Raw genomic sequence first — 14,736 nt, 5'->3', positions numbered from 1 at the left:
TTGGCCACCTGCACGGAGGAAGGTCTCGGTGGGATCTTTTTGCTCTCGGAGGTGAGTTTTGCTCTTCTCCTGCAGGGAATTTTTGAATGGGGTTGTAACAGGAGGAGCCAGGCTGCTGCTTCTTCTTTTTCAAAATGTGAATGTGAAAAAATTCACCAATTTCAAAGCCCAATACAAAGACCAGAAAAACTCTTGTTTTTCCAGCCTGCCCTTAATCTGACCTTTCATTTGAGCTGTTATTTTGTAAAACAAAACCACCAGCTTCCTCCAGGCTGACGCGGGGTAGATTCCCAGGGGTTATACTGGAATGGGGAGCAACCTGCAGGAATGGAGGGGCCGGCTGAGCTCAGGAGGACCAACCCCCGGTTTGCCCTTCCCGATGTGTCTGAGCCTTTTTGAAGGATGAATTTAAGGGAATTTAGGGCACTGAACAGGAGAAAGAACTAGGTGAGGGGGATGAAACCCTTTTTCCTGCTGCTGCATGACTTAAAGCATAGAGAACGGTCCCCACCAATCACGCCTTTGCTTGGCTCCACTGAGTAATATGCAAATTTTTGCAGAAGGGGGCCGCTGGGACTTAGGTTGTGAAGTTGTTGACTGTTCTCAGAATGAGCTGTTAGTCATAAAAACAATGTCATGGCAACTTTGGTGTCGCTGGGGCTCTAGGAGCACATCAGCATCCCAGCCCAGGAGACCCCCCCTGGCCGGGCAGGTGAGTGCCTGCATCCCTGGGGTGTCCGTGGGTCTGCTCGGTGCTCACCAGGGGGTTCGAGACAGCTCACCCACCCCAGAGTCCTGGTTTCCCACCGCTCGTGGCTTGGGACAGGCTTCGCACCTCATTGTGTCCCTCTTGTCACCGCTTTGCTTTGCGGCGTGCTCCTCCCGCGGGCCCAAAGCACGGCCCGGGCTGGCGCATACATGGACCCTGTTCCAGCGGGGGTCTGAGCCTCCAGCAGCCCCCAGCCCCGTGCTGGATTCTTCACCAGCTTGGGAAATGGCCAGAGTGCTTTTGCAGCTCATGAAATCAAGGACGTCAACGCTGCTTCCTCCACTGGTCAGCTTCCTCCACTGGCACTGGCACTGAGGTTTCCCTATTATCTCCCCCAGCTTCAGCTTGGGATTCATTTTCAACCATCTTATACGAGTAGGGCTTCTGTTCTGGTGTTATTTTCCAAATCAGAGAGGCATTAAGCATAACTTTGGTAATTAGGAGATATTAAAAAAGCCTTTGTCCCCTCCCTCTGTCCTGGCTCTGGACTGAGCTGCTATCAGGAGCTGTTTGAGGGTCGTGCAGCTCCTCAGATGAGCTTTTGCCAAGCATTTCTAAAATGGTGGATCGATGAGGTTTTGAGAGTTTGGGAAGGAAAGGCCAACCGAGATGAAAGGGATAGAGAAAACCCCGAAGGTGAGATGCACCGTAAGCGGCTGCAGTTTGAGTCTCCCGGCTTCAGCGAGTGCTGAAAATAACCACTTGGTATCTGGGGCTTAGCTGGGTGCCAGCCTGTGTGCATGCATGCATGCTTGATATGTAACTTCCCATATTCTGTTCTGGTATCGTAAGAGCGAGCAAAATAGCCAAAACCGGAGCCACTGCCCACCCGTGTTTTGGGGTTTATCTCGCTGCATCTGCACCGACTGACCCTGGGAGATGCAGCGCGCTGCAGCTGAGCGGCAGTTCTTCCAGGTCTCCTCGTTCTGGGACGAGGCAGGGCTTTGCTCTGCATCTCACATGATTTCTTCTTTGGAAAAGAGAAGTGTAATTCAGTGGTCGGAGAATCCCCCGTGCTTTGGATTTCCTGGAAGTGCAGCTGTCCTCTTGCAGAGGAGCTGCGGCCCAATTCCTGCCGGCGCCGGCTGTTCGCCCCGCGGCCAGTCAGGAAATCTCGGGTGATCTCACGGCGCCTTTCAGTGGGATTTGAAGCCCCTGAGCACCACCTCCTTCACCCTGAATTTGGCTCATTTTCTTTCTTGGAGGTTCTAGGTCCCCCGTGGGGATGCTCCTGCTGCCCTGCCCTCAGCTCATCCCTTTTGCACCCCGTTGTGTCCGGCTGCCACGGGAACTGCCCCGTCCTGGCCCCGGGAGGGACCGTGGGTGAGCTCCCACGGCACGGTGACGGGGGAGTCACTGGGAAACAGGCAGGAGAAAGGTCTGAAGCCATCAATTTTATACAATTCAGGAGTTTTACTTGGGGCTACGCAGACGTGCCTGTCTCCAATGAGGTTTGCAAAGCTCTCCCCAGATTAGGGCCTTCTGGCAGCCTGTTTGCTGACCGTTTTCTCCCCAGTTTGGTGGCCTGGACTTTCATCCAGGATGGAGGGGACTCAGGGTCAAGTTTGGCTTCCAGCAACAAGGATTTGAACCATTTTCCTGCTCGCCCTGGGTCGTCCTGACCACTCAGCTGAGGGATTGCTGGGACAAGCTGCTCATGGTCCCTCTTGTTGAAGCTAGTCTGCTCGATATAATAACAAATTTATTGGGTATGAGACAATGTGGGTGGCTCCTCCTGGGGATGAGGGTGCTCCTGGGTGCTCCCATGGGTGAGAGACCTGAGTGTTGGGCCTTGCTCTAACAGCTCCTGTATTTGCAGTACAGCTGCTGAGATGGTTGGGGGCTCCAAGGAGAGGTGAGGGGAGCTGCCCTGTTAGGGTGGGGAAGAGGAGATGAAGGAGAGGTCTAACCACAGCCCAAGGGCAGGCACAAGGCAGCAGAGTCAGCCTCTTCCCAGTGGTGCCACGTTACAACAAAAAGCAGCGGGGACAGTTTGCGGGTGGTGGAGGCTGTTTCGCAGCCCTGAGGTGGAAGGTCTCCATCCCTGCAGGGGACCAGCTCAAGCGAGGCAAAGCCCCGACCACCCTGCTGTGGTGGTGGGGAGGGTGCTGCTCCGCACGGGAGGCCCGACTGGAGCCTCCGCAGGTCCCTTCCCACCAGCACCCCGAGCCCTGAGACAGGTCCCCGTCCCAGGGCGGCTGTAGGACCGGCGCTTTGAAAACAAAATTTCACCCAGTCCCAAAGCGATGTAGAGATGAGAGGCGCTGGAGCCTGACTGAGGTGTCAGAACCCCGGGATGCTACATGCTGGGTGCTTGAAAGCCAACCTCAATTTTCATGTGGATTTTAGAGCACCTGAAAATCCTGCTTGGAAAAGGAATGTTTGGCTCAGCTTCAATTAAAGAGCTGCTGCGCTCCTTAAATTTAAGGCAGACTGTGATCCGCGTAATATTCTGGATTAACAGCATTTAATTTTCAAAGAGAACGCACTTAAGACCAATACAAATAGCAGCAGAAAAGGCTGGCGAGCTTCATGGCTCCTTCCTGCCTGCACATCCCATATCTCTCCGGAGCCACCCTTATATTTACCAGCCGGATGCGACAAATCCAAATGATGTGGCCACTTGAAAGGACTTATCGTTGGGGACCGAGGCCCAAGGAAACGGGCAGGAAATGGCACCAATCCGCCAAAGACAGCCCCGTGCTTTCGGCTTTGTCCCCTCCGCGCTGCCACACAGCTCTCGCCGCAGACTTTGCTGCATTTCAGGTTTTGAAGTAAATCTGTGGCGGGAGAGTCTTTTCCAAAACTTAATTAAGTGAGTGAGTCTGGGCTCAGGGACCAGCTGCAAGAGGTTTTAAATGTGCAATTCTTAGTTTTTCCTCTTGAAATGTGTCTGTGAATCGTGCCGGACTCTCTCTAGCAAAGAGCAGCGTCCTGCGCGAGCCGGCGGGTTTGGAAAGTGAGATAGAAAGCTGCAGAGCTCCTTACCGGAGAGTTCTTGCTGCAAGAGGTGAGTTTCTAAAGTTCTTGCATGTAACCAAGCTGACATTTACATTTTCTGTTTTCTGGGATTTATAAGCTGTAGAAAAGCTTCTCTTGTGGCTCACTGATCTCAGCAGGATGGGCTGGGTAGGACCGAACACGCTGTGGTGGGCAAGGGGGAGCTGAATTCAGCAAGCACCTTACTGTGTGACTTTTCTACGATGTTAAAAAAAATAAATTGTTAAGACAGAACGGACATAGTCTCCGCTTGAAGCAAGGACATAAACCAGGGACGGCACGCCGTGTCCAAGCGAAAGGCAGCTCGGACAGAGCCACCCTCCGAGGGCAGCGGCCCCAGCAGCCAAAGCTGCCGCCTGTGAAGGCTTTTAGGCGTCTCGGCGGTGGGTTGTAGGTCCTGCTGGGCTACCGCTGGGGTTTTTCACACCCGTTCCTCGTGGTGCAGATTTTCTGCTCGCGGCCGCGGGGATATCGGTGCCCGGGAGGTGCTTTTCCAGCCCGGCTGAGGGGGTCTGCAGAGCACAGCTCTGGGAGCCCCGACTTGGCTCAAGCTGGTGAACCCCGGTTCTGCCCCAGACTGGTCCCGGGTGCAGGATCTCCAGGTTTTGATCCTGGTGCAGGATCCCCAAGTGTTTGAACCCCCAGGCTGGTCCTAAGTGTTTGATCCCGCGTGAAAGATCTCTCCGCTGGTCCCAAGTACTTGAACCCCCAGGCTGGTCCAGGGTGCACGATCCCCAGGCTGGTCCTAAGCGTTTGGAACCAGGCTGGTCCTAAGTGTTTGATCGGGGGCTGCTCCCGGGTGCGGGATCCCCAGGCTGGTCCTAAGCGTTTGAAACCAGGTCGGTCCCCGGTGCAGGATCCCCCCGTTGCCCCCCGCCTGCACCCCCCGGTTCCCAGCTGCGCGGACCCGTTCCCGCCTCCCCCCGGTTCCCCCGGCGGCCGCATCCCGGCCCGGCCCAGCCCGGGGCGGCGGCGCCATTGGCGGCAGCGGCGGGGCGGTGCCGCCCGCACCGAGGGCGCCGTGGGCCGGGCCGGGCCGGGCCGCTCCTCCCCGCCCGGTTCCGGGGCGGCGGCGGCGGCGGCGGCGCAGGTGGAGCCGAGCCGCCCGCCGAGCCCCGCGCCCGCCGCCAGCCCATGGCGGCCCGGCCGGGGGCCGCCCCCCGCCCCGCCGCCGCCTGAGCCCGCGGACGCCCCGGCCTGGCCTTTGTCCGCGCCCCAGGTAGGCACCGCGGCCCCCAGGCGGGAGAGGCCTCCCCGGGGCCTCCCTCCCCTCACGCCCCGGGAAGGGCGGGCGATGCCCCCGGAGGGGCTCAGCTCGCCCCCTCCGCACCCCCACGGGCCCCCCGGGGCTGGCGGCATCCGGTGAAGGGGAGCCCCGAGGCCGGGCCCCTCCGCAGGGCTGTGGGTCAGGGTGGGGGGGTCACCACGCGGGCAGGGCTTTGGGGGGGTGGAGGGCTGGTGGTAGCCCCGGTGTTGGCCAGGCTCCGGGCGAGGGAACGTCCCGGAGAGCCGGGGCGGGCGCCTGGGGATGCAGAGAGTGAGGGCGGCTTCGGGAGCGGCGGGGCCGCCCCGGGGGAAGCGGAGCCCCGTGCGAACGCGGGTGTGAGGGCCGGAGGAGCTGCCGGAGCCGCGGCCAGAGGCTTCCCGGCTCCCCGACTCGTCGAACGGGGCCCGCGGGCCGCCCGCGAGAGCGGGTGCTGGGGTACGGTGAAGCCGAGCCCCTTTGCTGGAGTGTTTTTGTTCTAATCCCGACGCCTTTCCCTCCCTCCCTCCAGCTGGTGCTTGCGGGAGCCGGGCTTTAAGGGCAGAGCCAACAGCTCTGCTGGGTTGTGTCCTCCTTGGGTGTGTTTACTGAAATAGCATCTTGATTTTCCTCTCCGAATACCTCGTTGAGAAAGGATGTGAGCGGCTGCGCCGGGAAAAGAGCGGGCGACCCCCTGAGTCGCCTCAATCTGGAGTCTGAGCACACGAACCGTTGCAGCCCACACATCCGCGACTCGTCCCAGATTTGCCGTTTGCTGGCAGTTCCTGGGCTCCCCAAAAGCAGCTTTTCCCACGGGGAAGGTATGATCCGGGGTTTGGGCATGTTACGAGGCTCTGCTGAGCAATGGGACGTTGGGAGGCTCCTGCAGAGGCGGTGCTGAGATGTGCTGGACTTGGCTCGGCGCAGGAGAGACGAGGTGTCGCTTGTGGGAGAGGAAGGGAAGCGAACGGCCGGAGGATTTGGCCCGTGCAGCAGTTTTTGCCCAACTGGATGATCTGTGAGTGGTTTCTGCCCTGTGTTTGTTCTAGCAGATGGTCAAAGCAGCACGCTGCGGGAGGATGGGGAGGGTGGGCCCCGCTTTTTGAGGGTCCGGATGCGATACCTCTGACCAGATGTTTGCAGAGGATTTCAGCCTGGAAATCACAGCCTTTCTCAGGAGATCTCCAGTGCTTCCTGGTTTGCAGCGAGGACTGGAGGATTTCAGCACTTCCTACTCAGCTGCCTGATGTGAGCAGGAAGTGGGAGCGTGAAAATGGCAGCAAAAGCGCCTGCAGCGAGGCTGGAAGCTCAGCAGGCGCCAGCACCTGGGTTGATAATGAGCTTAGACCTGTCCTGAACAGGGTCCTGAACCTTTTGGATGTGACATTTGGGAATGGACAAGTCCCAATGTCAGGGCTGGTCCGTGCAAGCGTGTGCCTCGTCCTGGGGCAGCACAGGACGGAGGTGAGCGTGAACGGGTGCCTGCGAGTGTGTCTTTTCCTGCAGTTTATTAAACAGTTTTGTTGCATCCTGCCGGGGCTTGGACAGGAACCTCCCCAGGGCAGGGAGAGGCTCCTGCTTTGGGTCACTGCTGGGTGCTGTCCAGTGCAGCTCTGATCTGGTAGAGGCGTTTGCGGTGCGACTCAGTGTTCTATCTGGGCTAGCAAAGTGATAAACTTCGTGGCCTTGTGAGATTGCGGGTCTAGATTTGTGTCGTGGCTCAGGCAGAGATGGAGAATTCAGGCCTACGATGGCTGGAGAACGCACGTCGCAACTCTGGCCCTGGTTTCTGCGTTCACACCGCGCCAGGCCGCGGATTAAAGACCGAGGTTTTATCTGGTGTTGGGAGCAGAGGCTGGTTGCTTGAAGTCTTCTGAGGCTATAGAGGTGTGAGTGGCAGCACGGACAGCTTTGGGATATGTGGCTTAAGCCAAACAGTTCTCCCACCGTGGGGCACTGGGATAGAAACTGCTCTTGGGAGGCTGAAAGTTGGTGCTGCAAAACTGTTTAAAAACTGTTGACAGAAAAAATAAGGTTTGAAAATGTCAGTAATGAGGAGACGCTGTGTATTTGGACTCTTTGTAGCTCAGATTTTCAGGCTTTTTTCTGTTGAAATAGTGGGATGCAATAGCATATGTGCTTTTTTAAGAGAATCCGTGAGATCCTGCAATCCTGTATTTAACAGCTGGGACCTTGGGGAGGGGAAAAACCAGACAAGTGTGTTGGCAACGCTCCGAAACGAGGCGGCTCCTTCTGCCCCCTTGCCTGACTCTCGCGGGGGAGGTGTGCGAATCTCCTCTTCGATCTCTGATTCAAACATCAAGACCTTAGTTTTTCTGATCTGATTTATCACCTTTTGATCTCCATCCAGCCCCGGAGCTGCTCTCTGCTCCAAGAGGGACGGGACAGCCCAGGACGGGTAGGTGAATCAGTCCTGCGAGCTGCGAGTCCGTCTGACGTCGGTGTCTCATCGCCTTGCTATGCTCCCCGAAGGCAGGAATGCATCCTTCCCCAGTTCAGGCTTTGCTGGCTTCCTATTAGCAGCTTTTCTGCTGACTTTCGTGTCGTTGGTAAAATGGGGGAGATGACAGCCAGGCAGGGAAGCGTGTCCTGGCCCTGCTGAGTTTGAACACTGCGCTTGCAGCTGGGTGGGCTTGTGTCAGGCTTGAGCAGCCCGCTGTGACCGAGGCTTTGAGAGCCCGGCGTGGTTCAGCTCCTGGCTGGCATGGCTGGTCTCTCGTTTGCCCTAAAAATACTGCAGAAACCCCTGCTGCTTGCAGCCCAGCAGCCTCGCTGAATGGCTGTAATGTTTTCCTGCTTTTGTTTGGTGCCTTAACCTATGTGGTTTGTTTCTGATCACTCTGCTCCCTTTCTCGGGATGTACATGGGCTGCTCTGCTGAACTGCCTTCCCTGAGGAGCTGGGCTGGGCCTGGAGTGTGTTAGGGACAATTTTTGTCACTCAGAGAAGATCTGAGTTGGTACATTTGCTGGGTGATGTGGTGGTGTCATGACGCTTTCAAGGCAGTGTACAGTGCTGGGGAGGTGGGCAGGGGCTGGTGGGGTGTGGTGTGAGTTGCTAGTGCTGTTAATGTTTTTAGCAGAAAAACTTGGGTCTTTTTAAGCCGAGCTGAGGAAGTTTAGGAGAGCAATGCTGTTCTGCAGAATGTAGGCAGAGGATTTGTTTTCTTTCTCTGCCTTGGAGAGCTCCGTCTTCCCTTGAAACCATCTTCCAGATATAGCAGCAGTTGCTAACGCTGAATGAATGCGTGTTGAATTTAGGCAGCTCTGAGGCTGCTCTATGTTGTGCAGGATTCGGTCGTTTGGGTTTGAGTTTAGCCAGAGCAAGCGAAGCTGGTATGCTTGGGTGGCATTGTCCCAGTTGCCAAACTATAAATAGCAAACGGAGCCCAAGCGCTTGTTGAACTGACTTTGGAAATTTCCCAGGCTCACCTTGGAGGAGGGATTCGTGCCAAGGCACATCAGCCCTTGGCAGAGTGGGGCCGAAGGCGGTGAGTGCTCGGCATGATGCAGGAGTACCCGTAAGCGACTCGATGAGGTGGCAGAGTTGGTATGAGTGCCATATGTGCGTGTCATTGTGGTCCCTGTTGGGCAATATCGGAGGATGCTGAGGAAAGAGCCTTGAGTCAGCGCTACGCTGTCACCCAGAGAGGCCTTCAGGAGGGAGGGAACGTCCTAAAGTGAGGATCTCCACGGAGGTCTGGACCCCGAGGAGGGGCTGGAGCAAGGTAGCAGCTATCTGTTACAGTTCAACGCCTGCACACATCCATCACGCGTAGCTGTTTGTCTTCCCTCATCCTCAAAGTTTAGTCTGTCCACGGTCAAGGCTGAGCGTGGCGGGCAGTGCTCAGTGCAGAAATGTTGGAGCTCTCTCTGAGGCTGGACTCTCGCTCGGTGGTTGGTTTTCTTTTTGCACCTCAGCACAGCAACAACCCCCGTCACTCGCTTGCGGGTGGATACGTTGGGCTTTGTCCTGTGAGGTGTTTGTATCCTGGAGGAGGAACTCATGCCAGGAGGAGAATTAGCTCTTCCACGGGGTTGCATTGCACAGTTGGATCAAAATACTGCTCACATCAGTGCAAAACAAACACTGCTGCTGCTCTGGCACGCAGTCACGCTCGCCCCGTGGCCTCTCTGTGCCGCGGGGAATGACGGCGAGGCCTCCGGGGGACGGAGGCTCCGCGCGGAAAGGTGGGTGCTGAAGGGTGGGGAGCAGGAGGGAGGCGTTGGGGCAAGAGCTGCAAACTGAGAGTATCTCTCACTGGCCTCCAGAAGAGACTTGTTGCTCTTGATGGAGAAATTTTGGACACGGGTGTCCCTGTGAGCGGTGCCTGCCTGGAGAATCCTCCGGGCGAGTGGGACAGGAGAGGGAGTCGCTGGTGGCCACCCGCGGGGCCTGGCTTGCCTGGGCTAGCTGATCGCTCTTCGGGGCTCTTTGTGCATCACAGTGTGTAGCTCAGGATCAAAAGAGCTCTACAGGTTTACTGTAGCTATCCTCAGGTAATACCTTAAAACCAAGACCCAAACCTTTGCTTATTTTAGAAATGACTCAGTTGATGTTCTAAGGCATGAAATTAGCAGGTTAGGGCTTCCCGGTGCATTTGCCTTCCTTGACAAGATTGCCCTCGCTGTACTGATTCACTGGGTCACGTTGGGTGATCCTGGACTTTTTGTCCATCTCCTCTCCCACCTTCCTCTCCTACTTTGCCTCTTTTAATCCCTTTCTCCACCTTCCCTTTTACTTGAGTACTCCCAGTTCTCCCCCAACTCCTCCCTCTGCAAGGAGTGGGGCAGGCATTTAGAGAAATAGAATAGGAAGGTGTCCTGCTCCGGTTTGAGTTCCAGTTGTAGCTGGAACATCTGCTTCTCTGAAAGAGCAGCGTGTCCAAGGGGACACGTGTCCTGCAGGTGCCTCGGAGTTCAGCTCCACGGAGGGTGAGAGGAGGAGGAGAGGACTCTCTGGTGCTGCGGGAAGGAGTCGGGACTCGGTGCTGGGAGCAGTTTGCCGGGGGATGTTCTTGAGCCTTCGAAAAAGGAGAATCTCTTACACAAGGGAGGGGAAAACAGTGGTGGTGCTGAGGCTGCTTTTTCAAAAGCCGCTGTTGCGTAAGGGCAAAGCCTTGGGCAGCACAGAAAATGTGGAGAACGTCACTTCCTAGCAATCACTCGAGACCGAGTGAGGATTGCTCTCTGAATTTCTTCCTTTATGCATATCCTAAACTTCAAGGCTTATGTAAATTCTCCAGGTTTGCTCACGGCTTGATGCACTTGCGTTGCAGAGGATATGTTTCCATGTGTAGCCTGGGGGTGCAACTACCAAGTTAAAATAGTCTCTTCTGTTCCTGCCATAGACTCTTTTCTTTATCTGGCTGCCTTCAGCAACACTTCAGAGGCCAGTGAAAGCTCCTGCTTTCCAGTATCATCTTCTGGTGCTGTAGGGTGGGAATATTCTCAGCAGAGAGGCTGCTCCCTCCCTGCCCTTGCCAGCCCAGAGCAGAGGAGAATCGCCGTTCTCCCACTTCCTTGCCTTGCTCGGTCACAGGTTTTGCTCTGTCCTTGTCACCATCTGTGTGGGCTCACCCTTGGTCCTCTGGCCTTGTCACAGGGCTGAGGCAGGGACCGGCCCCTTGCCGTCCCAGGGATGTTGAGGACGGAGGGACGGCTATTTCTGTGGACACTGCAGAGCACCTGGATGCAGGAGCCTCTGCTTCTCTTGGGGCTCATCTCCTGGCTTCTGCTGAGCTCAGGGTCATGCCTGCCTCCTCCTTTTCCTTACTCCAAGACTGCACCAACGCTGCAGTGGTAGAGGGTCTCCAAGTGAGGGTGTGGAGGTGCCGGTGGGCAGAGTTGCAGGATGGCCCGTTTGCCTTGAAAATGACTTCCACAGAGACCAAGCCTGGCAGCGGGCGCAGTTCTCCACGGCTCAGGGGATGCAGCGAAGCCTGATAAAACTCCTGGGTGCTCCTCGTGTGCCTGTGGTCAACGCCCCCTGAGGCCTTGCAGCTCCCCTCTGCGCTGGGGCTGAGGCGGGCTGGATCCTCCTCATCCTTGGTGGCGCTTCCATCCCCACGGCACAGTTGCAGAGCAGAGCTGCTGCCAGCCGGGGGTGGCAGCGTCCCAGAAGAGGGGTTCCCCATGCCGGGGGACAGTCCCTGCCGCGGTGCCAGGACGGTTTGGGTTTTGGCTGGGTCCCTGCAGCCACGTGGCTGTCACCTGCTGGCGTGGGGCGGGCAGAGGGGACAGCAGCGCTGGCTCACGCCACTCTAATAATTGAACTGCAGCGTTAAGCAAATCTGTGGCTTGTGATCTTTATTCAGAGTGCTCAGCCTCTTTGAAACCGTGGTTTAATACAGGCGGTTTGACAGAGGCCTTAATAAGCAGTTGCTGTCTGGATGACGCCTGGAATCGGAGGTGCCGTGTTCCCTCGGATGCCCTGTGTAAGTTTTGGAGGATGTTTTTGTAACAGACTAAGCTGGTGGGTTTGGGGAATTTAATTATTTAGCACTGTGGACTCTGTCAGTCCCTGTTTATGACTTACTCCTGTCCAAAAACCAGTAGAAAATACATTTCTCAGTTTTGAGTAAGCTGGCAGAATATGGTGGCATCATGAGTGTTCAGATGCACCCGCTGACGAGGGGGACACCCTGTGAACGAGCAGAGAGCTGCTGCAGGGACCGGTTTCACGTGCTGAGTTTGATTTCCAGAAACTGTAGCTTGTGTGTTTGTTTTCCCAGTATCTAAGGGTTGAAATCGAATACGCTGTGAGTATTGCCATTTAAATTTCCCTACATTAATCTTAATGCTGGTTGCTAACCAAGACCAGATCTTTCCTAAACACATCTGGCGACTGAGCGCGATCGCAGCCCTTTCTGCTACGCTGAAGAGCTGCGAGGGTCGGCTTGAGGGAAGCAAAGACAAGGTTTGGGGTTTGTGTCGTCTGGTTGCTTTGGTCCTGTCGGCTCCCTTTGAGGCTGGGCTCGGTCTCAGCGGGATCGCTGGCAGCCCCGCTCCACGGAGGTGCCTGGGCAGGCTGAGCCTGTGGCGACACGCTGGGCTGGCCGTGGGCTGCGTGGCGCAGGCACGGGCAGCACGGGAGGAGGTTTGCTGGGGTTTGGCTGGATCCCAAGTGGGGAAGAGCAGTGGCCACACTGGGCTGGTGCCTCTTGGGGTCCAGCTGTGTGGCTCTCGGAGGGGGCTCAGCCAGTCCTGGGGATGCTCAGAGCACTGCTGTGCCTGGGGACAACCCGCCTGTACCACGCTGCCGCAAACACAGGGGCCACAGTTGGGTTCTGGGGAGCGAGCTGGCAAAGCGCCGTGGAGACGGCCTTGGGGATTCCTCACAGCATTTGCTTTGCCTCAAAAGCACGCGCAGTGGCTCTACCTTCTGTTACCCAAATCTTTCTTGGTGAGGTGAGAGTTGTTGTGCAGAGTTTCCTCTTTGTATCCTCTTATGTCACGCTGCCCCGCCGGCTGAGTGCGCTCAAAATAGCTGCCAATCCCAGTAGGTTTCACTTCAAGGTCTCTATTCTTAGCTTGCTGGTTAGCTGAGCAAGCCGTGTTACTCAGTAGTCATGAGTTCAAGGACTGTAGGGTAAAGACTAGCAAATTTAGGCCATGCAGGAGTCCCGTTTGCGTTTCATGGCAGCTTGGAAGGGACGGCTTGGGCAAAGCCCGGCTCAGCAGCCTCAGACTTGCGTGCTCAAAACGAGAGCTGTATCTACGTGAGTATGAAATAAAGGGCTGCTGGAGCGGGTACCTGCTCTGGAGGAGGCAGAGGGCTCAGGAAACGGGGTGACTCGGTGCTTGAGAGTCTCCTAAGGGGCCGATTGCATCTGACCCAGCGACGAGCAGCTTTATCAGATGCGTCTTACTGCTGCGCGGATGGCCAGATCCGTTCGTTGGTGGCAGGAGTGAAGCAGAAGTGAATGTGGGATGCGGAGCGGTGGCTTCCCGGGAGCGGAACTAGCTGGATGTTCTCAGAGCGTTGTACTGAGGCTGAAGATATCTGCTGCGCTGGTGATGTTCAGCCCATCCTGTAAGTGCCTTTCCCACCCCTGGGGGATTTTTTTCCTTCCGTGCAGGGCTGTGAATCCTGGCTAGTCGGGTGGGCTGGCTAAAGGTCTACACGGGAGCATCCTTCCGTACGGCACACGAAGGGTTCATGCAGGGGCCTGAGTTGAAGCTCCAATCTGTGTCTGCTGGACGCAGCCACCACCGAGGCGGGTTAAAGGGCTTCAAGATTTTGATGGCCAGTCTGCAGCATCCCAGCTCGGTGCCTACATGGGAGCTTTCTGCAGCCTTGTAGCCACAGCAGAGGAGCAGACAGCATCAGTCCCAGTGATACCAGCAAACACAGGACGGGCTCATCTGTTACCTGCCCTGCCTTGTCTGGCTGTTTCATTGGGAACTCGTCGTTTTCCCACCAGCTCTTGCTCAGATCTGATGAAGGTGCTGCCTAGGTGGGTGCAGGGGGACCCCTCACTAGTCCTTCAGCAGGATTTAGCTATTTTTGAGAGTGTGTTTCGGAAGAGATCTTGTTTTCCAGACTTCATTTAAATTCCTTTAACTTTGTCAAACCCAGTTGAAGCTGTCTGCTGCCAGCTCTGCTGGGTTTAGATGGATTTCCACCCAGGAGTGGCTCAGACACAGCGTGCTGGGGTTAGGGCACGGGCAGGAGCAGCATCCTGCACCCCAGGGATTTATGGCACAGGAGACAGGAGCCCATCCCGGGGCTGAGAGGTGCTGGCTGTGGCTTTTGCTGCGAGGTGGCAGAGGCTCTGTACGTGGGGTTGCTGGGGAGTGAGTGTTGTGTACTGAATTCGCATCCTGCCTACGCTGCGGGTAACGGGTCACGTGCAGACGAAGCCTTTGTCCTGTGCCTGACTGCTTTTTTTAAAATTTATTTTTAGGTGCTTTCTGGCTTCCTCTTCCTCCTGCATTGCGCTGCACTCCCTTTTTCTAACTCCCTCTTCTAGGACTGCTTTTTGAACAATCAGTTCCTCCTTAAACCCATTTGTTCAGGCCTTTGTCTGCGTTTGGGAGCTGGCCCAGTTTAGCATTAGCAGCTGCTGGCTCCTTCTGGGTAAGCAAGAACAAATAAAGGTTTACCCTGAATGAATCATTTGAGCCTTATCTGTCTTTCAAATTCGGGACAGCTGTACAACTTCTGCGTGGAGTCTGCCTGGAGGGCACAGAGGCTCCTCGATGAAAAACTTCTCCTGCCAGTGGCCAGGCTCAGTGGGTTTGTGCTGCGGATCCACGCGCTGCCCGAGTGAAATCTTCCGTGTGCCTTTTTGAGCTTTATCCCACACTGGTCGCAAAGCACAACTCTGGAATAACTCCCTTTCATTGAAGTCTTGCTCCATGCCGGCTTTGCTACAGGATCCTGCAAAAATTCAGCCTTTGGGATGCTTTGAGTGGTTTGATCAGCGTGTGAAAATGCAGATGCTGGCTGCAGAGCATCCCGGTGGGAACCGTGTCGTGGTGGGACCCGTGCAGGGATGAGCTCTGGGGGCAGACGGTGCACGGTCCGTGGGGAGCGAGCTGTTGGCATCCCCCCCGGGCTCGCCACTTCAGCAAAGGGCCACGGCAGTGTCAACACTGCAGGAACTGTGGTGTGGCTTTGCTGGTTTAAGAGGCAGGATTTGTAGATAAGTAGTGTTAGTTGGTTTTAATAACAGAAATGTGGGAGAAGGGAGGGGAGCA

The 14,736-nt window shown here is 56.2% G+C and overlaps 1 protein-coding gene across 5 annotated transcripts in view; it reads left to right on the top strand.

Moving 5' to 3' along the window:
- HDAC7 (histone deacetylase 7) overlaps positions 1 to 14,736 on the top strand; it is an 88,613-nt gene that overhangs the window by 27,856 nt on the left and 46,021 nt on the right. Inside the window, exons 1-2 of one of the 5 annotated variants that reach the window (XM_074929442.1) lie at positions 12,609 to 12,752; positions 12,873 to 13,066. The exons of 1 other annotated variant lie outside the window; for it this stretch is intronic. In XM_074929442.1, coding sequence (XP_074785543.1) covers positions 12,964 to 13,066 — 103 coding nt within the window. In that variant the 5' untranslated portion in view covers positions 12,609 to 12,752; positions 12,873 to 12,963. Of the gene's footprint in view, positions 1 to 4,873; positions 4,989 to 6,012; positions 6,031 to 12,608; positions 13,067 to 14,736 lie in introns of those variants that run through there. 3 more of the 5 variants (XM_074929447.1, XM_074929444.1, XM_074929445.1) reach the window with 3 other exon arrangements.

Source organism: Athene noctua, chromosome 30 (genome assembly GCF_965140245.1).
Source record: "Athene noctua chromosome 30, bAthNoc1.hap1.1, whole genome shotgun sequence".
In the NCBI taxonomy this organism is placed as follows: domain Eukaryota; kingdom Metazoa; phylum Chordata; class Aves; order Strigiformes; family Strigidae; genus Athene; species Athene noctua.
This window is presented reverse-complemented; position numbering and strand designations above follow the sequence as displayed.